The sequence below is a fragment of the Melanotaenia boesemani genome, chromosome 12 (assembly GCF_017639745.1).
Source record: "Melanotaenia boesemani isolate fMelBoe1 chromosome 12, fMelBoe1.pri, whole genome shotgun sequence".
NCBI lineage: Eukaryota > Metazoa > Chordata > Actinopteri > Atheriniformes > Melanotaeniidae > Melanotaenia > Melanotaenia boesemani.
Genome location: NC_055693.1, coordinates 7,580,398 through 7,600,167, shown reverse-complemented (window position 1 = coordinate 7,600,167; position 19,770 = coordinate 7,580,398). Strand labels below are relative to the sequence as shown.

The following is a 19,770-nucleotide window of genomic DNA, read 5'->3' as shown; positions in this document are numbered from 1 at the left end:
TGAGTAGCTGGGTTATTGTTTATTTTCATTTAAATCTGAATCAAACACGACTGAATCAGGATCTTTTACTAATTTAAACTTCAACATTTCTTGCTAAAAACAAAATGCAAGGCACAGATTTAGCTATTTTGCTTATTACACATTGTTTAATAGTATCTTTAGATTTAGTTAGCTTTGTGAAAGTGGGATGTACTTATAGATCTAATTAATAGGACAGGAAGTTCAATGTCAACATCATTTAAAGATTTCTTTGTTGCCATGATACAGCCGAAGCCTCATGACTATGCTCATGCTAAAAAAATCCACTTACTAAAAGATGAGTGAGCCACACTGCATTTTTGTGCTTCTGTACCTTTTCAACCTTATGATTTTGAGAACTCTCTTTATTCCTTGTATATTAGCTTGGATAAGATAAACAATGAGCTGTCACGTACCAAAATGATTTTAATGCCAGTTTGATACTGTAATCACATCATTTCCAAATGACCATGTTTGTACACATTATTGGACATAAAAAATGCCTTGGCATGCTAGTCCATGAAATCATAGAACCAGCGATAAAAGATCAGGCCACATCCCAGCTACTTCAATGAGATCAGTGTTTAGCATAAGAATGAGAAAGAAATGGTAGTACTGACCATTTATGTATAAGTTTTGTTATTTTAGAAAAAAGTATCCAAGTTTTAAAGCCATGTAATATACTTTGATATTATAAAAAACTCTTCTGTGGTTGAAAATTTAAATGTCCAAGTATTTCAATGAATGTCTGATAAAGGGTTAAACAGTGAAGCAGTGATCCTCACTGAATCTGCTCAGTCAATCCAAGGGTATCGGCAGGTTTGATCGTGTATTCTGGGAACTGGCTGTACTTTAGACTGAAGAAAAACAAGCAGCAAATTAGGAGGGACACGCAGCTAAGAACACAACAGAACAGGAAATAACACCACAGGAAATGAAAGGTGTAAAAGTTTCACACAGCAGAATGACAGTGTTTGGTAGCCTGTCCTTTTTGCACATGCAGCTTATATGTGCAACCCACAGTTTCCTGTTTTGCCCTCTTTTCAACACAGTGTGAGGGAAACCCCTCTGTGTGTGTAGCTATCAGCTCTTAGCTGTGGGCAGAGGGCACTCTTGTATCTGAGCTTCATCTACTGAGCCCTCTGGCAGATGAACAGTCATTGTGCAGGCTCGAATCCCCCCCAGAGGCTCAAGCACGTTGAACACCCTGTCCCACACATCTTCATCTGGATCGTACCGCTGCACAATGTCAACCATGCATCTGCTGTTCCAGGAATACCCTCCCACCACGTAGATCTGCCCGTTGAACACCGTAACACCGACGTCACTCTGGCCCCGAGGCATCGGCGCCACCACTGTCCACTGGTCTGTGTCTGGGCTGTAGTATTCACAGCCGAGGACATCATCATAGTCGCTGCTGCCTCGGAAGTGGTTCCCGCCCATGACGTAGAGTCTGTCTCCCACTGTGCACATGCAGTGCAGGCCACGGAGCTCCATCATGTCAGCCCGTCGACTCCAACTGTCAGCAACGGGGTCGTAACACCAAAGCTCCTTCTGGAAAGTGTCACGAGTGATCCCACCTGTTTGACAAAAAAATAATCAGGGGTGGAAGAAGGACTAAAAATAACTGATTTCACCATTAGAGTCAGCGGGGTTGTACAGCTGTACCTAGGAATATTTTAATAAGATGGCCGCAATAAGACAGAAGTTAGTGCGGATGGCCAATGAATAGATATCACTACAATTTCCATTTGAATTGTTGTTAACTTTAGTTAAAATCTGTATGTGAAATACATGGATTCTTGGGTGTCTGGAAGTCTTAAATAACAGCGTTCAGACTTTCCCAAATGTTAAAAAACCCAACAACAACAACAACAAAAAACTGTTTACAGATTTAAAAAACTATTACACAAAATATAAAATTTGCAAAAAGAGCTAATTGGCATTGCAAACATTCAGAGTCCTTTATGTCACGGAGGAAAGAAAGGCTTTAAACAAAAGCCATGTTACAGAGACCACAGAACAACACAAATGCAGCTGTTGCTTCTGTTTTTACGAGTAACACAGGCTTACCCACCAAACACTCAATCTCCTACAAAGCCAGTAACATATCAACCCATATTTCACACAATGGTTAGCCTTTTGTTTAGCATTAACTCTATTTTGGTTAAAATGTGTCTAACAATTGTTGTCACCTTCTGTTATAAACCAGAACAGATTTATGTTTCATAAAAATATTCAACTAAATTCGACTTAATGGCTCAATAGCAGATGTGCAGAGCTTGTCAGAGATCCATCTAGTTGGAATTAGGTGTGTTGCAGCAGGAAAACATCTAATACCTCCAGGATAGTGGGCTTTGATGACCAGGGTTGGGATCTCTGTCTAAGGGGACTCGTATTCTACCCTTTTTTGTGAAGATGCATACAACATTTCTGAATTAAAGTACCCATTTTAACACAGCAGTTTTATGAAACGTATTTTAGAAGTAGCTGGCAGAATGCTCCTTATTCACTTGTGATGATAGGGAACTAGGTATGAAAACAATAAAATGAACTTTATGAGATTTCTATAAACATTTTTGCAGAATCAGAATGATAAACAAAAGGAAATCAGTTGAGTTGGTTCGGACATCTGATGAGGATGTTTTCTACATGGGAAATTTTTGCAGACATGCACTGCATTTAAATTAATGTCACTTACCACCATTTTAAATAAATTTCCCAACAACAGATGTTAATGTTAACATATATGGGATGATGACAAATGTCTGTGTTGATATTGAGGAAAACCATCATATGCAGGACTGTTTGTGCGACTTTCCGGGTGCCAGGTAGCAATAATAGAAACTTCCCTTATACCCTAAAGAGACAATGACTTATTGGCTTTCTGTTACATTTATCTGTTTCTCCATTTGTTAAAATACCATCCAAAATGTAGATAATTTAACTTTTTTCTCTTTGTAAAGCTGAATTGATAAGTTGACTAATAAGTAAATGTGATTAAAAGATTGAAAAATACTTAGTTACATTATTCTTTTAGTCAAATATAAAATTAAAGGGGAAAAAAAACTGACTGCACTGTCTAGGTTGCACAACTGGGTTTAAAGAAACTGGAGTTACATGCAAGTTTAGAATTAAAGTAACATGTTAACTTAGAGGAGCAGATGAGTATGGTTTTTCTGCACAAAGCTATATTTACTGTCACGTTTTCTCCCCACACACGCCCACTCAGCGGAAGGTGGGTAAGCCAGCAGACACCTGTTTGTCTGCAGCTGTAAGTATGTCAGCTAATTTTTGGCTTTGTAGTAGCAAAGCTCAGGGACATTAGAGAATATACTCCACATGTTTTATCATATTAACTTGCTACTACTTTGCTCTGCTCTGCCATCATTAGGAATTTTTGTCTGAGAAAAGTGCTGTATTAATAAACTTTACGTACTCATAAACAATCCTTATTTAGCCAGTCTTACTTAGTTAGGTTTTTCACTAAGATGCCATGAAAAAACAAAACAAAACGAAACAAACAAACAAACAAAAAAAACCTAATTCTGACGTTTCGGAAAATGCTAAAATCAGCATGGGCAGTTTTCTAATACCATACAGATGGAATGACTTATCATATAACTGTTAGTTATTCCAGTAAATGTTAGTGGGGCAGGAAGCGTTAGTCAACTGTGTAGCTCATCTGGCTTTCATCTTGATTTCTATTGTTAAATAAGAGAAGCATTTGAAACGTGAATCATTGTTGCAGAAAGTTGTTGTTTTGTGGCTGCTTTTTGTTTTTATTGCTCCTTTTCCATTTTTTGAACAGCCAGCATTTAAAATGGCAGGTGATCTAACGTTCTGCTGTGTTTTGGTCTTTCCAGCTCATTGCTTCAGTTTGTTGGTCTGTTGCCGTTTTTTTTAAACAAGATTCCTCACATTGAGCCATTTCTGCTGAACGTGTAGCTCAGCTAGGCAGCTGCTGGTGTTAACATGTTAGCCCCAACGCTGATAAGATATCTATCACTGCTGTGTAATTAGAATCTGTCTCTGAAGTACAGAGACACACTGAGTTATATGAACACATGCAGTATTGAATGTAAATAAATTTAGTGAAGTGCAATTAAATTGTTCTTTTTTTGTTGTATGCTGGACTTTATATACCATATATGTTATACAGTGCATGTTTACTACTAGGTAGCAACAGAACATGTGACGCAAATACAGTGTTTGATATTCGCTGTAACAAACAAATGATAACCAGCAGGAGTTATCTCAGAGAACTACTGGTCTTTGCTGTAACCACAAGCCTTTGAGCTTTTTTTTTTCTCAGTCCTTTATGTGAAACCTACGTCTCTGCTCAATGCAAAATATACCTTCCTGTCCAAGGTTGCTATGGAACCAAGATCAGTGTGAGAGCAGTGTACAAATTCACCGCTAAACAGGAAGTGGTTTCAAGGCCAGCCAACAGAGTTTTGTCTATAAATTATCTTCTCAAGGTAAACTTTTTGCCTGCAGACAACACTTAATAAAAGCTGCTAAAATAGTCTGAGATGTGGACGTTCACTAGATATTAATGCACATAAATAAAATCACTCATGTTAAACTAAAGCTCATAGTTAACATGATTGCAAAACGGCATGTCGAGTGTCAAGTCCACAATTTATTCTAGAGTGTTTGTGATGTTTCACAGAGCTCCTATCAGACAGGTCTTCATGACCTGTTTGCAACAAGACTGTCCTCAGCTCACAAACAGAAAGTAGGCTGTTGGTTGGGTTTTCCAAATAAGATCAACCAAGTGAATGGTGACTGGCAGTAGAGAGATGTTGCATTTAGTGGCTTAATAGCTGTGAAAAACCTTTGTGAGGAAGTGTGGTTAGATGGTTTGCTTTTCACAGTAATTTGTCATCAACTGCATCAAACTCTTGACTGTAAACCCTCAATGCTTCTTTCTTTTTTACTACAAGGTCGAACTAATGACATGACAAGGATCACTCCCTTTCCATGCAGTTTTTCTTCAACTTAACCACTAATGAGAAGACATCTTTATGAGTTTTATGTCTTTGTGTTTTCTGTGTAGAAGTTAAATGTCAGCAACTCCTAACTATTGATTTAGAAATGAGTAAACCTCTTGAATGAGACATCCTTACAAGACTTTAAAAAGTCCAGGGGCATTTTCTTTAAGGACATAGAATGAGTCATTTATGAAAAAGTCGCACAGAGCATTACCAGCAGGAATTTCTTTTCTTAATTTTGTGGTTCAGGCACATGGTCTTTGCTCTGCTCTTGAATTCTTAACAAAAAGCAGCATTCAGCTTGTCTTAATGTGATGTTTGAGGCCATTATTTAACTTTAAAACAAGTTTTTTTCTGAATTTTGAATGTTTTGAAATTATTATGTCAAATCATCATCAGTCTGATTTAAATAATAGAAAATAAAAAAAGAAAAAAATAAGAAAAAAATAAAGAAAAAAAAAAGAAAAAAGAAAGAAGAAGAAGAAGAAGAAGAAGAAGAAAAATATCATGCTTAAAGATATGTTCAGGGATAACACAAATAAAAATTTGGAATTATAAATGCAGTGAATTTTATAAATCTACTCCATAAATGCAGAAATGCATTGGTCAGATCAGCAAGTAAGATCATGTTTTGTTTTCTCACCTGAGATGTACATGAGGCCCCCATGAACTGCACCAGCATGGCCATAATGAGGCTCCACCATGTTGGTCACAAAGGTCCACTCATTTTTCTTCAGGTTGTAACACTCCACTGTGTCTGATCAAAATTACACAAGGGGAGTTTGTTAATCTTAATGAAGGAACTATTTCAAAACTAATTTTATTTTGAGAAATCTGAAGTTTAATTCTTTAGTATTTAATTATATTTAAATAAAATCAGCAACTCTTCACAGTTCAGCTCACCTATTTCTCCAGAAGCGTTCCTTCCTCCCACTGCAAACAGTTTCCCTTTCAGAGCACTGAGGTGGAAAAAGGTCCTTTTCTCATTAAGTGAAGCAATCTGAAGCCATTTGTCGAAGCGTGGGTCGTAGCGGTAGGCGCTGTCTATGGCCGTCTTACCCTTTGTGTCATATGTACTCTGACCTGAGAAGCCAACAGTGTTAAAATGCATTTTTTTCTAAAGCTTATTTGATGTGTTCAGGTCAACGGCAACAAAATTGTGTATAATTTTATACTGTGATTTCCTTAAATGTCTACTTTCTTTGTATCCGTAATACACAAAGTTTAATTTAGCTTTCTTAATTTTGGCATCCATATGTGTTAGACTTTTTTCCTTTTTACCTTATTGTTTTTATCTGTAAATTCCATAGAATATCCTAGTGATAGATTTTTCTTGCTATATGTATTGTTCTGGTTTATGGCAAATCCCTCCAAGTGTGCAGTGCAAATGTAGGTGCTCTGACCTCCAACAATGAAGAGGAATCCACCCAGAAGAGCCACACCGTGCTGATAACGTGGCACCTCCATGGGTTTCAGAGCCCTCCAATAGCCGGTGTTCTCATCATACAACCGCAGCTCCCGGCTCACCACCAGCTGCTGTCGCATAACACCACCCAGGGCCAGAATATGTGTGGCATCTGATCGGATCTGCGTCCTCTCGGTCTGCATGGCTGGCTGCATGTAGGGCATCATCTGGTAGTTGCTAGCCTCCAGCAGGAGGTTTACACAAGCTGTGTCAGAGCGCATCATGGAGTTGCTTCCCTCTTCATCATCCTGGGAGATCTGAATCAGCTCACTGGGGCTCATCAGTGGGAAACGAATGTGCCGCATCAGGGCATAAACAGAGGAGCGGCGTTTGGGAGAGTCGTGGTCCAGCCAGTCCTTGGCGATTTGGTAGAGCTCCAGCTCAGAGAAGCCTTCAAGGGAGTTGCTGGCCAGAGCGTTGGCCATGCTGGTTTCAGAAAGCTGCAGGTGGCGACCACACTGCACCAATGCTGACAGATTCTGGCTCACAAATTTACCTAAGTTTAAAGATAAATAATAAAATTCTTCAGTTTATAATAGTTTCAGAACCAAAATTATACATGCTAAATCATGATCGTCCAGATAATAGATTGTTACTACAGATAATGAATAGATGTATGGACTGAAGTAGTGCAAAAAATGGGAAAATCAGTATCACCTATATTCAGTTGAACATCCTCCAGAAGCAAGTCTGTGGCAATGTGCTCAACTTCCACACAATTATCAATAGTAATCTGCAAACAAAAACACAGAAAAAACATGATCTAACAAAAACACAAATATTCTTTGGTGTACATGTTTCCTGTGTTGCTGTCAAGTTGTGTATTCTGTGGTGCATAACTGATTCTGGAGTGCAGACAGGAAAAAAGAATATCCCCTCAAAAGATAAGCCAGCTTAATAGTAGGCCTCCAATGTACATAAATATTATTCAGGGGGAAAATTGTGACATTAACCAGAAGCAAAAAACTCACCTCACTGCTCAGAAGCTGATTACAGAAGTTTAGAACAGGCATGACCTGCAAGAAGTTTGCAGCTTCCAGCGTGTCCTGAAGGTTGCCCATATCAAGGCTGACTTTGGATGTGTAAATGAAGTCTATAATGTTCTTTAAGCCTGCCTTAGTGACCCCATGCAGCTTGATCTCTCTCATCTCCTGCTCCCTCATGCCGCCTGAACAGGAGAAAACAAGTGCAAAGGGACAGAAACAAGGTGAAAGCATGAATTTGCATTGTTTGAGAGGATTTGTGTTGAACATGCGGGATGCTACAGTGCACAATCAGCAAATGACAAAGACAGAACACTTTAAAGGCCGGCTTCTCAGTCATGCATAATGTGAAGATTATGGAGTTGTGTTTTATTTTACTTCAGTCTATTGTGTGGTTTAAAAGGATGTATTTTGTGAAGCTGCAACTGAAAGGAAGTTTAATGCAGAAGTGAGTAGAAGGTCTGAATCTGCTTCCTCTTTTTTTAACTACTCACACATGTTAATCTAAAAGTAAAAGTATCAGTTACTCTTTAGCCAAATTAACAGAATACTTAAATCAACCAGATCTCCAGCTCTTGGAACTAAATTAGTCTGCCTATAACTCCATGAGTGAAAACAACAAACCTGTGAACATGGCCTTGAAGTAATCACTAGAAGAAGCCATGATGACCCTGTGGACTGGGAAAGCTTCCTTGCTGTCTCCAGGAACCAAGACAACATCACAGAGAGTCTCATCTGCCCGGAAAACATTGAATCCCTTTGCAGAAAAAAACGTCATATTTTGTAACAGTTTCTTATGACACATTTAGAAGAAAAAATGCTGCTACTGGATTTTCTTTGCCTCTTTACTGTGATAATAATGTTGGATTTAGTTGTCGTATGTGGTGTATGTCAAACGGGTCATGGTTGCTGTTTTTAAATGCAAATTAAGAAGAACATAACTTGACATATATATTTTGTGCAAAATGTATGAAAAATGCTGCCAAATATTGAAAGAAATTATACCATTCTGGATTTAATGGATGTAAAAAGCTCCAGGAACGATCAAAAGTATAACACAGGCAAGAGGGCAAGTTTGAAAATAAAGTCATGACCAGTTTCTGTAATGTACCTGCAGCACATCTTCACCATGCTCACTGCTACTGAAGATCTTGGAAAGTGGTCGAGGAGGAAGTTTGGGCTTTGTTGCTCTGTCAGGACGTATAGGTGGTATTTTCATGGGTGGAGGAAGAGGAGCAGGAGCAGGAACTGAAGGTGCAGGTGGAGCTGGAGGCAGAACAGGAGCTGGTGGATGCCTGTCATCTGTAAAACCAAATATAAATTGAGGAAAGCTATGAAGAGACGAGATTCATAGAGCATGCTTTACACTAAGTTGACGATGAGTGCAAACCTTGCTGAACAGGTGGGGGTCTTTCCGGCTCAGCTGGAGGTCTCGGAGGGTCTCTGGACTGATGCCTGCTGCCCAGACGAGACAATCTGCGGCTCAGCCTGCGAGGGCCACTTTCTTCTCCATTTCCCCTGCAGAGATCATAGTGCATTTTTTAGTGTATTCTGACAAGTGATGTGCAGAATCTTGCAAGTTTATAGAATATTGATGATGAATTGTGGTTTTGATGTCATAAACCTGTCATGAAAATAAAACCAATTCAAAAGTAGATTATTTTAAAATTTGACAGTTTAAATCAAATGACCTTTATGTCAAGTTTTGTCTCTCTGCTCTTCCTTTAGAGTAAAATGCCACTTACTTAACTTTCACTTTGTCCATGGCTCAAAACTTTACTTCCAACTTCAGACTCTCTAATCTCAAACCTTCGATCCCATGTCTAGTTAATGCAGCTTACAAAATCTGTTCCTTTTGTCTTGTTCTTATTTGTGTTGTGAGCTAAAAAGAGGAACCGGTGAATCAATTTCAGGTGCACCACTTCTCTTTTTAAATATGCTAACACATAGGTAGTTGAATATAAAGAAACGTAAAAGCAACTATAATGGGTTGCAAAGAAAAATAAACACTGTTTCTTACTGTTGGTGATTTGGTGATTACATTCAAATTACTTAAAAAAAACAAACAAACAAAAAAAAAACATTTCTAATACTGTTTAGTGATTTAATCTTTTGAAAACCTGAAGAGCCCAACAGGTAGTGCCAAACTGTGCCAAAATTGGCCATTTTGGAGAAATCGCCTGAACTGTCTTAGTACAAAAACCTCTATTTTTGTTCTGTTTTATGTCATCTGAGTTGGCCTTAGCAGAGATAATTTTAATATATTGTACTATGATTTGATAGAGGTTTAGAGCTACAGTTCCTCATATTAAAGGGATCATGATAAATGGACTGTACTTATATAGCACATTTCCAGTCATGTTGACTTCTCAAAACGCTTTACTCTACGTCACATTCACCCATTCACACACACATTCATACCCCGATAATCACATCCACACTGGGAAGCAATGTGGGGTTCAGTGTGTTGCCCAAGCTCTCTTCATCATGGAGTCAGGGGAAGCCTGGAATCGATCCACCGAATGGACGATTGCTCTTCCTCCTGAGCTACAGCCGGGTTATTCATATTCATCCTGAAAGTGGTTGTTGTTTTGGGTCAAGCCTAAACATATTTTCATTTATACTATGTGCCATCTTTGTTTATTCTTCAGTTATAACACATATGCTGATATTTACACATCTTTACAAAATTCACAAGTGTTTATTGAACTATGACTCTAAAAGTATTCAAATAAGCCTAGTGGTTACAGGAATGTACTCATTTCATAATGGGTATGCAATTTTTGAAGCAGAAGTCTAAAAAAGCATGTGGCTAAAAGGCTTAATGCAAATAAACACAAGAAGGAACCCAAACAAAAATACTTAAGCTGACTTAGAAATGTCCCTAGTTAACTTAATTTCTGTTAAATCGTAACCACTATTTTTTAAATATTGCAGAGAATGTGCAATACTGACAGGAAAAATGTTTAATTTTATAGGGTAAAACAATGAAGCTTAGAATCAGACTTACCCCATTTCATTAGCCCTTTGGGGTTGAGGACTGTTGTTGCGCTGTGACCTCCTGTATGGATGAAAAAGAAAACCTTCAGTGTGCAGAGATACAGTTCCTGGGCTACTTTGTGAACTTTAATATAGGAAATCTACAGATAAATATGCACTGAATGACTAAAAAAAAAAGTGCTAACTTGGGAGAAAATATCTTTTTTGTGTCTGGCTCAACAGTTCGTGCATGATCTGATGTCTTTGGCACATCCTCACTTGTTACCCGTCTCAAAACGTTGAACAGTAAAGCAGTTTTCTATAGCTTATTTCAAACTGCAGGTAGCAGGACACTTTATAAGGCCAAATATATTGTATTGTTTAAAAAGGTCATAAGAGTGTAACAACATGGCAAACAATTCAGTTTAGTCTAATGTTACAGCTTCATAAGCATCACAATGATCTAAATTATTTTTCTGTAGTTTAAATAAATCATTTTAAACAACTGTCATATAATGTCCCATAAACAGGTTTGGGTCGTTTTGAATTGTAATCAAATAAATAAAATATGAAAATAATCAAATCTTTTAGATTATATTGGTAAAAAAATGTGTTATCTAATCTGGAAACATTTGGATTACATCAAATTTCACACACTTCCACATGAGAGGCTTTTGAATTTTTTAACACACAATGAGAACTTTCAGTGTGTATAAAATTAAATCATCCGTAAACGCTCTCTCTCACTCATTTTCTGTAACGCTTAGTCCAATTAAGGGTCACAGGGAAGCTGGAGCCTATCCCAGCAAATAACAGGCGAGGCAGAGTGGACCCTGGACAGGTCGCCAGTCAACTGCAGGGCCAACACAGAAACACAAACAAACACTCACGCTCACATTCACTCCTAGAGAGAATTTAGTGACCAATTAACCTAACATGCATGTTTTTGGATGGTGGGAGGAAGACGAAGTACCACGAGAGAACCCATGCATGCACAGAGAGAACATGCAAACTCCACACCAGCAGTTCAGTGTCATAAATACATCCTCTGTCTTTACTTTATCCAAATTAGGGTTTCCAGCCATGCGTGGTGGAGTATGCAGTCCGCAGTCCATCAAAGGGCCAACACAGAGACTAATGAAACAACTAAGCCCTCATGCTCACTGCAAGGATGAATTTTGAATCACCAGTTAACCTAACATGCATGTTTTTGGACTGCTGATAGAAGCTGGAGTGCCCAAGCTGGGAGGATATGCAAACTCCACACAGAAAGACCCCAGCAGAGGTTCAAACCAGGAACCTTCTAACTGTGAGGCAAAAGTGCTAACCACACCAACATGAAGTCAGCAAAACAGAAGTAAAAATGACTTGCAACACTACGCCTAAATTTATCTTTTAATACACCTGAGACGGGACCATCTAAATATTTAGGATACTCTACAGATGGTGATACTTTTATGTGCATGTATGAGTCACACAGAGGCTGACTGGAAGCAAAATGGGCTTCTGTGTATGACCTACCTGGAAGAAATCCTCCACAGCAGGCTGGATCCGAGGCCACCCTCCAGCCTGTTCGTCTAACCAACCCGAACTTTAAGAGGAAGACTGGGCAGAAAATGTCTGCTGTACCGTGCGAGCTGGTTGAAGCGCTGAAGCGTCTGAGTGAGCATCACCGTCTCTTCAACATAACCGAGACCTCAGTCACTTCCTGTGCTACTTCTCCTTCTCAGTCTGTCTTTTCCGCATCTTGATGCTTTTCACCCAACAAAGTCACACTTGTGATCGTGTTACTGTTTGAAAGCACACAAGCCGTTCCTAAGGCTGTAAATAAAGCACTTTGACACTAGTTGGCCTTTAATCATGTGAAATACTGTATGACACAAATTTACTTTTAGAGGGAATTTCATTGTTGTATTCTACACAAAAGTTAAAAACAAATAGACCTTCAAAAGATGTTTTGGCCTTCTAAGGGTGACTTTACTACCTGGACAATGAATACGTGTCTAACCTGTAACTAAAATTATGTACAATTACGTTAGATCAGTTTTATTTTAGATTTGCATATCAATTTGATTATATCAATTCACTTAAATATGGAAAATTTACTGCATTCATGCATTCTTCAATCAGATAGTTTATGAATAAAGAACTTGAAATTTGTATAATGACAAATCCAGACGAGACCAGCAAATCTTTTTCACCTCAGCAGGCATTTATTCCACCACAAGCACTGGCAGCATTTTAACTACAGTGTACAGGGTATCATTACCTTTCGCATTAATTACAATAAAACCAAAAGAAATTAGCTGGTTTCATAATAGGTGTTCCCATTCATTCCACTTTCAAATCAAAAACACTTTCATTAATCACTTGCTAATCTGCCGCCACTCATAGCTTTCTCACAACATTCTGTCATTCATACGATCTGGTCTGAATACACATAGGATGTCAGACACAAGCTCATTTCAGATTATGGACGTTGCTTGTTTGTACTCCGATTTCCTGGCATGACAGAAATGACTTCTGAGTAAAATATTTCTTGATTTTACTTTTTGTTTTAGTCATGATAAAACCTCAGGCTCTCTTTCAGCACTAACTGAATTAGTGAGTCCTGCTGATCGTTGACACTGCTATCGTCCTCAGTGCTGCCCTCTGCTGCTGTGTCAGAGTTTAGAAAACTGAATGAGGTTCCTGTTGATTTCAGCTACGTTCCTGCAACCTGGATCAAGTAAATGATGACACACACACACAAAAAAGAACATAAATAATTTTATCATGGTCACACTGTTCACTTTCAGTTTTTTGTGACTTCACCCTTATGTCTCGAGCTCACCTGATAAAGCCATGGACAAACGGAACTCATCGTTCAAGATCTGAAGTACTTCCCTTACTCCCTCCTCCCCCTAAGAGATCACACAAGATGTAATTACTGTATCTATAATGCTACAAACTAACTATAAAAATGATCATAAATACAATTCAGCTTCAGTTTTAAAAGGTCTGCTGTCTTGTCGTACTGAATAGCTCAAAACACAACAGAAAAAATACTTTTTCCCCTTTAAAATCTTTTTCTAAGGCTCACATTTTTAATTCAGTAACTTAACTATTTTATTTTAGCACATAAGCTATCCCTTCAACAAGATGTCAAGACAGAGACTTACAAGAAGCTTGAGCATGTGTGTTTGAGGCTAAACAGAAGAGGAAACTGTCAGGCTCAACCAGACAGCCCAGAGTAATATTTAGATGAAAAGAAACACTTCAACATGCTGTCATGATCAGTCTCAACAACTCTTTGCTGTTTTACCTTGTATGCAAGGCCCCACACAATTGGACGGCCGATGAACACACACTTGGCTCCCAAGGCCAATGCTTTCAGCACATCACTCCCTGTCCTGATTCCTCCGTCCACGTAGACCTCAATCCTCCCCTGCACCATGTCCACGATCTCTGCCAGAGCGTCAATCTGTTAGCAACAAAGGCAAAGATGCCACAAGAATGAAACAACTTATAGTGCCACTCATCGTCCTGATATGTATCTGTATTAAATTAAAAAACATTTTAAACTTTGAAACTCGGTTTGATAGTTTTAAAGTAGTACAAGTGTTAATGTTATTGCATCAAAGAAATAATAAATGAATCTAGCCTCTAATCTTTATGTATTTTCACAACTACCAGCAGTGAAACCACTTTATTCACCATACAACCTGGTTTTGTTGATAATAACTACTCTAATCTAAACTCATTGTAAAGTACTGTAAGTTGTGAAAAATGTATTTAGAATCTACCGAGGCTGGGCCTCCATCCAGCTGTCTGCCCCCATGGTTAGACACAATAATGCCTTGGACTCCGTGCTCCACGGCCAGTTCGGCATCCTCCTTGGTCAGGATGCCCTTGATGATAATGGGGAGGCGGGTAATGGACTGCAGCCAGTAGACGTCCTTCCAGCTGATGGAGGGGTCCAAGGTGTTGGCCGGTATCCCATACTCCTCCGGGACGCCAGTCTCCTGCTTCAAGTAAACACAGTACAAGTATACTAACTTTCAGAAGTGATCTATGCTGTATTAATGATTCATTATGGTTCAACTTTCCCACTTTTAATGCATTTTAGTCCATTCAGAATTTGTTGATTTGTACTATTTTTGTGTGAATTGAGGCCATATCCTCCTAGAAAAACTGTTGTTTTTTATTATTTAAAAATAATGTAGATTTTTTTTTATATAAATGTCTTTTTCAGAAGTTGCATGCTAATATGATTTAAGCACTATAGTTACACCACTACAAATGTACGTTAGTAGATTAGAAATTTGATGAAGAGTAAAAGTAAATGAAGAAAATCATTTAAAGTCAAAAATATTCTGCTACCTGGAATATTCCCTCAAAGTTCTTGACTTTGAGGTGTGGTGGCAGCTTGAACTGGTTGCGAATATCGTTGCGGCGCTTTCCGGTATAAGGAACATCGACGGTGAGGACCAGGGCTTTGAAGCCGAGCGCCTCTACTCGGTGCACGAGCTGCTCTGAGAGCTTCCTGTCCCGGTACACATACAGCTGGAACCAGCGGTAGCCGTTTGGTGCCGCTGCTGCAATCTCCTCCACTGAGCAGGTGGCATATGTGCTGGTAATGTAGCAGGTGTTGAGAGCCTCTGTGGCTGTGAGGTGAAATTATAATTGTAATCTTTTAAAGAATATATATTAAATTATCCCTTAAATATGTTTCAATAATTTAAAATTCAGTTTAAAATCCATTTATTCCAAATAAAGGAAAAGCATTACCACAGACACATCCAGACTCCTTTCAGTGCTTTATGCTCCCATCTAGTGGTTGCTATGTGTACTGCTACTGTAGTTGGATTAAACTTGTGTTTTGTCGATTTGTAGCCTTGTTGGATTCTTTTGAGATATTAAAAGGACACTTAATCCCTCATGACAAAACCCATGGTTCTTTTACCTGACTTTATATGAGTTTCATGAGCTTTTTACCTCAACCCATTAAAAAGCTTATGGCAAGTTTAAAGATAAAATAATTTAACCAAAAAACAAAACCAGACATATAAACAAATCTTACCTCGAGCTGTGGCAACCTCTCCTTCATGCCAAGCCAGACAGTGGAATGCTGTAGGTGCAATACCAACAGGGAAGCTGATTTCTGTCCCCTGCACCGTGGTGCGAGTGTCGCTCACAGAAACGTCCCGCAGGATACGAGGCCGCAGACGGAGCCTGAGTTTAGTACAGATATAAACAGCAACTGAAGATATGTAAAGTGGTGACCCTCCAAAAGCCATAATATGAAAATCTGACACAGGACATAGAGCAGGGGTGTCCAAAGGCGGTCTTTGAGGGACGCTGTCCTGCAGGCTTTCAATGTTTCCTTCTTCAACACATCTGACTCAAATTAAATAGATCCAACAGCTTATTAGGTTTTGCACAATGACTCATTCATTTGAGTCAAGTGGTTTTGGAGCGGGGACACATCAAAAACTTGCAGGATTGTGGCCCTAGAGGACCGGAGCTGGACACCCCTGACATAGAGCAACACTGAAGAAAATGTACAGATTGTCCAGCATTAGACGTATTTTTGCAGAATGTCACGTGTGCCATAGTCTGTTTATTGATAAAATAAGCAGGGATGCTTAACACTTGACAAAACAATATGTTCTCACGTGATCCTGACCATAAAAAAACATGAAAAAAAGGTTGTCCTTAGTGATTTGAAACATGCTGCACATAGTTTGATGATCCATGTTAAAGACACTTAACTAATACTATAGTCTTTGTGGTATAAACAACAGTTAAATTTATCTTTTTTTCAAATATACAACACAATCAAAATCTGTGTCATTTAGTGTTTAAAAAAGAGTGGAACCAACCCAACCTAGAGACAAACAACAAACAGAAAAATCGCTCTTGAAATTGTTTCATGTTTTACATTTTTGCATGTGAATAGACACAGCAGTCTGGTATTCTGTTTTTCCCCAAAGCTATTAAATGTATAATAAAATAAAATTTCCTAGACTTGGAAATGTTTAACCTTCTCTGATCCCTCAACAAACAATTGCTAGGAAAAAAGTGACGATCAGTGTGACCAAAAGCAGTTTATCAATCCTGATGGAGACATGAGGAAAGCTGAGAGGAATGCACAAAGAGACACAGGAGAAACAGTCCTGACAGAATAAGAAAATCACAACTCTGTATCTTTATCCTAGCAGTGATGCAAATTTCAAAACAGTTTCTTAGTTATGATAATGGGGGCTGAAGGAGCAGTTAAGCTCCAAGTACTGGATAAAATGTAGCAGCCTGTTAGTGATTATAGGCCATCACCACAATACTGCAGAGCACACACAAAAATCTGTAACAGCAGTGAAAAGTCCACAAAAGCAGGTCATGCAAAACATACACTACGTTATCCTGAGTCCGTGGGTGAGTATTACACCATTCTGAAACTCTACCTTTTTCATAATGACGTGTTTGTCTGAATAACAGTATCAAAAATGAGTATTTCTTTATCTTTAACAAAAAGAAAACACAACAACCATTGAGAAAATACAAGTACAACAGTGTTTGATCTTGTCTGGTACATTTGGTAAATTTAAATACAAATCTATCATAAGCAGCACAGCAGTATTAAAACACTTATGTGGTGCATATGTGTTGTCAAATATCTGGATGGATTTTATTTTCACCCTGTACCTTTTGTAAGCCAGTATATTGTCATCCCTGGTGCAACATTCATCTGCTCCAGCTGCATAATAGTCCCAGGTGGTCTTTGAAAGATGCTCCTTAGCATACTCTTCAAAGTCTGTGAGGCATACCATAGCCATCTCTGCACACTGACCTCCCTCTCTGTGTAGGACAAGAACACAAACAGAGTTAGTGAACAACTTTTCAACATTGGAATGCATAATAAAACCCCAGAAAAACATGGTGACGGCCAACCATATGCCTGCTTAATTCTACTTAGATCTTTTCACAAAACATGTGATTATCAAAGGAAAGCATTTCACCATATGCCTGGACTTAATAAACAAACAGCTGACTTAAAAAAATGGGTAAAATATTTATTTACTCAAAACTTTGAAAACAGAATCATGTATTTTGTCTTTACAACCAACCAGGTCTCTATCTGGAAAGAGAATTTGCTGTAATGCATGTGTCAAAACCGCTTTTGAGCAACAACACCACTCAAGCAGGTAGAGTTTAGAATGAAAAACTACACGAGTTAAATTACAGCTTCAAGACTTACCAGATTATTGATATTTCATAAACATAAATCCCTCACTTTCAAATGACACAGCACCCGCAAAGGGCTTAAGCTGCAGTGTTTAAACTGAAACTCCCCTTTTTACCAACAAATGTTGTTCAATTAATCAATAACTCACCAGTCAGGGTTCTGCATTTTGACCTATAAGCAAGAAAACGAAGCAATTTTCTTTTATGCCCGTGTTAGTCCTTGTGCCCAGAGGACTGCCTTTGTCTCCATTAGAATCAAACTTTCATGCAGATGAAAGCCATGGGCAGTATATGTGACCTGAAGCCAACCCTGCCTTTTATTGTGTTTACACAAGCTGGAAATGTGCTGATGATGATTTCAACTATAGTGAGGGCAAGAGGCATCTGGCAAAGTGCTCCGTGGTCCAGATACCTACATATTTACATAGTCTGTGCAGTTCTACAGACTTACTGCTGTCACGTGACTACTATTCTATTAATTAGCTTTACATAAACAGGGAATAGCCAAAGTGTGACGGTTTTCGGACTTTGAATAGGAATTTATGCTTTCTAATTAAATGTTGACTATATATCCGCTCTAAGAGTAACTCAATTTAAAGCTAGAAAACAACCGTTGTTTTCACCTGAGACTAGCTCGACCGTTATTACAGACATACCAAGTTCAGGTGTGTTTTTTCAACACACCGCTGATTTAAGTTTTAAATTACGCATGTTTTAGATCTTGGGACACGCTACCATGTTTGTTTCGGTTTTTGATGCGTTTTAACGGATTTAAATCATAAACAAACCGTTGAGTTCGCTAAGATCCTCCGTGTTGGAAAATATGGTGCGTTCAATGTACCTCGGAAGTGTAACTCTGACCTCAAAATGAAGTCACTGTGTGCAGGTTTGCAGGGCTTTGTTTAACTTCCCCTGAAAACTGTGTAGTTTGTTTAGCTAAAAAAATGTTCAGCAAATACGACCACGAGACTGTCAGATGTGAAATGATAGTCTAACGTTACACTAGATCAAGAGTGACAATAAACAAACAAACAAACAAATAAACAAACAAATAAATAAATAAATAAATAGGTTTGCGTGTAATTTCTAAATTGCTATTTGGATACCAAAACGTAATGAAAACGACAGTGTATGAATGGTAAATGCCAATCCTCGAACAGGTTTTTCCTAGATAGGCATTTAATTGCCCGAATTCCTAGCTGTATATGAACGCAGTTGTTGACAAAAAATTTGTCACACTTACATTTAACTAGACTTCTAACGTGTCGCCCCCACCCCGATCAGCTGCTGCAATTTCTTAAAGTCTGTATTTACGGTAAATGTTTAATATACTGGTTAATGATTAAAATTGGAGACGTGCGTGTGTTCGTAAGACTATCCCTGGCTGTCAAACTGGAAAAAAAAGGTGTGAGTAAATGACTAAGATCTATAGATTTTCCTAAAGTAGGGATATAAGAAAAATAACTAATACAAGTGTTAATTGTCTTTTACTGTCAGCCAAGTTGCGTTTGTTAAAAAAAAAGCACAGAAAATATATTTGCAAAAAGGAGGACAACGAGTTTTACTCTCTCTCTCTCATAAAGAGTTTGAAGTTCATCATTAGAGGTAAAAATCAACCACAGTGTGACTGTGGCTGCCTGAACTCAGCTGCTTTTAGACCACACCTGACCATCTAAATGTTTGCAGTAACCCATGTCAGAGCCAGCAGCAAAGAGAGCCATGTTGGCCCAATTTGGTCTGATATCTCAGAAGTAAATTCTACAGTCATTTAGCAGATGCTTTTCTGCAAAGCAACTTACATCTGAGAGTAAGAACAACACAAGTAAGAATTCAAACAGGATGGGACATCATAATTAAATAGTAGTCAGACTGCTGTGAGTCCAGTTGGACCCAGGTGCTGTCATGTAGTGCTAGAGGGACTGCTTTTTTTCTCTATATAATACTCCTTTCTTACATGATCACGAGTTCATCACACAACTTGCTTTAATGTGAAATTTCTTTATTTTACTATAAATTGTTGCTTGAAATGATTTAACGCTTTATCTAAAAAAAAAACAAACAAACAAAAAACAACAGAAAAAACAACAACAGAAAAAACAAACAG

General features: G+C 38.3%; 2 protein-coding genes across 8 annotated transcripts; both read right to left on the bottom strand.

Moving 5' to 3' along the window:
• Positions 1-4: 4 nt before the first annotated feature.
• Positions 5-12,167, bottom strand: si:rp71-68n21.9 (kelch-like protein 9). Of its 2 annotated transcripts, XM_042002515.1 has the most exons (11): positions 11,964-12,167; positions 10,474-10,524; positions 8,854-8,981; positions 8,575-8,765; positions 8,088-8,220; positions 7,452-7,648; positions 7,138-7,213; positions 6,419-6,976; positions 5,919-6,098; positions 5,659-5,772; positions 5-1,598 (listed from the first exon to the last, which is right to left on the bottom strand). In XM_042002515.1, the coding sequence occupies exons 2-11, from the start codon at positions 10,476-10,478 to the stop codon at positions 1,102-1,104; spliced, it is 2,079 nt and encodes a 692-aa protein (XP_041858449.1). In that variant the 5' UTR covers positions 10,479-10,524; positions 11,964-12,167; the 3' UTR covers positions 5-1,101. The 2 variants fall into 2 exon arrangements, with proteins under 2 accessions (XP_041858449.1, XP_041858448.1); XM_042002514.1 differs by lacking the exons at positions 10,474-10,524; positions 11,964-12,167 and adding an exon at positions 9,209-9,428.
• Positions 12,168-12,633: 466 nt separating this feature from the next.
• On the bottom strand, positions 12,634-18,995 carry hao2 (hydroxyacid oxidase 2 (long chain)). 6 transcript variants are annotated; one of them, XM_042002293.1, is made up of 8 exons: positions 18,910-18,995; positions 17,127-17,279; positions 15,505-15,656; positions 14,805-15,088; positions 14,228-14,449; positions 13,747-13,905; positions 13,276-13,345; positions 12,634-13,161 (listed from the first exon to the last, which is right to left on the bottom strand). In XM_042002293.1, the coding sequence occupies exons 2-8, from the start codon at positions 17,255-17,257 to the stop codon at positions 13,106-13,108; spliced, it is 1,074 nt and encodes a 357-aa protein (XP_041858227.1). In that variant the 5' UTR covers positions 17,258-17,279; positions 18,910-18,995; the 3' UTR covers positions 12,634-13,105. The 6 variants fall into 6 exon arrangements, with proteins under 6 accessions (XP_041858227.1, XP_041858228.1, XP_041858229.1 ...); XM_042002294.1 differs by lacking the exon at positions 18,910-18,995 and adding an exon at positions 18,463-18,540 and having other exon boundaries at positions 17,127-17,281; XM_042002295.1 differs by lacking the exon at positions 18,910-18,995 and adding an exon at positions 18,455-18,518.
• Positions 18,996-19,770: the final 775 nt, after the last annotated feature.

Bases quoted from the DNA above. Each gene is read 5' to 3' on its own strand.
- si:rp71-68n21.9 (XM_042002514.1), bottom strand. From the start codon at position 9,228: ATGGACAAAGTGAAAGTTAA. The intron at 8,766-8,853 runs GTTTGCACTCAT...TTGGTTTTACAG, and splicing joins ACCCCCACCTGTTCAGCAAG to ATGACAGGCATCCACCAGCT. The intron at 8,221-8,574 runs GTACATTACAGA...TTTTCTGCAAAG, and splicing joins ATGGTGAAGATGTGCTGCAG to GGATTCAATGTTTTCCGGGC.
- hao2 (XM_042002293.1), bottom strand. From the start codon at position 17,257: ATGGCTATGGTATGCCTCACAGACTTTGAAGAGTATGCTAAGGAGCAT. The intron at 15,657-17,126 runs GTACAGGGTGAA...TACTAAACTCAG, and splicing joins AATATACTGGCTTACAAAAG to GCTCCGTCTGCGGCCTCGTA. The intron at 15,089-15,504 runs GTAAGATTTGTT...TTCACCTCACAG, and splicing joins AGAGGTTGCCACAGCTCGAG to CCACAGAGGCTCTCAACACC.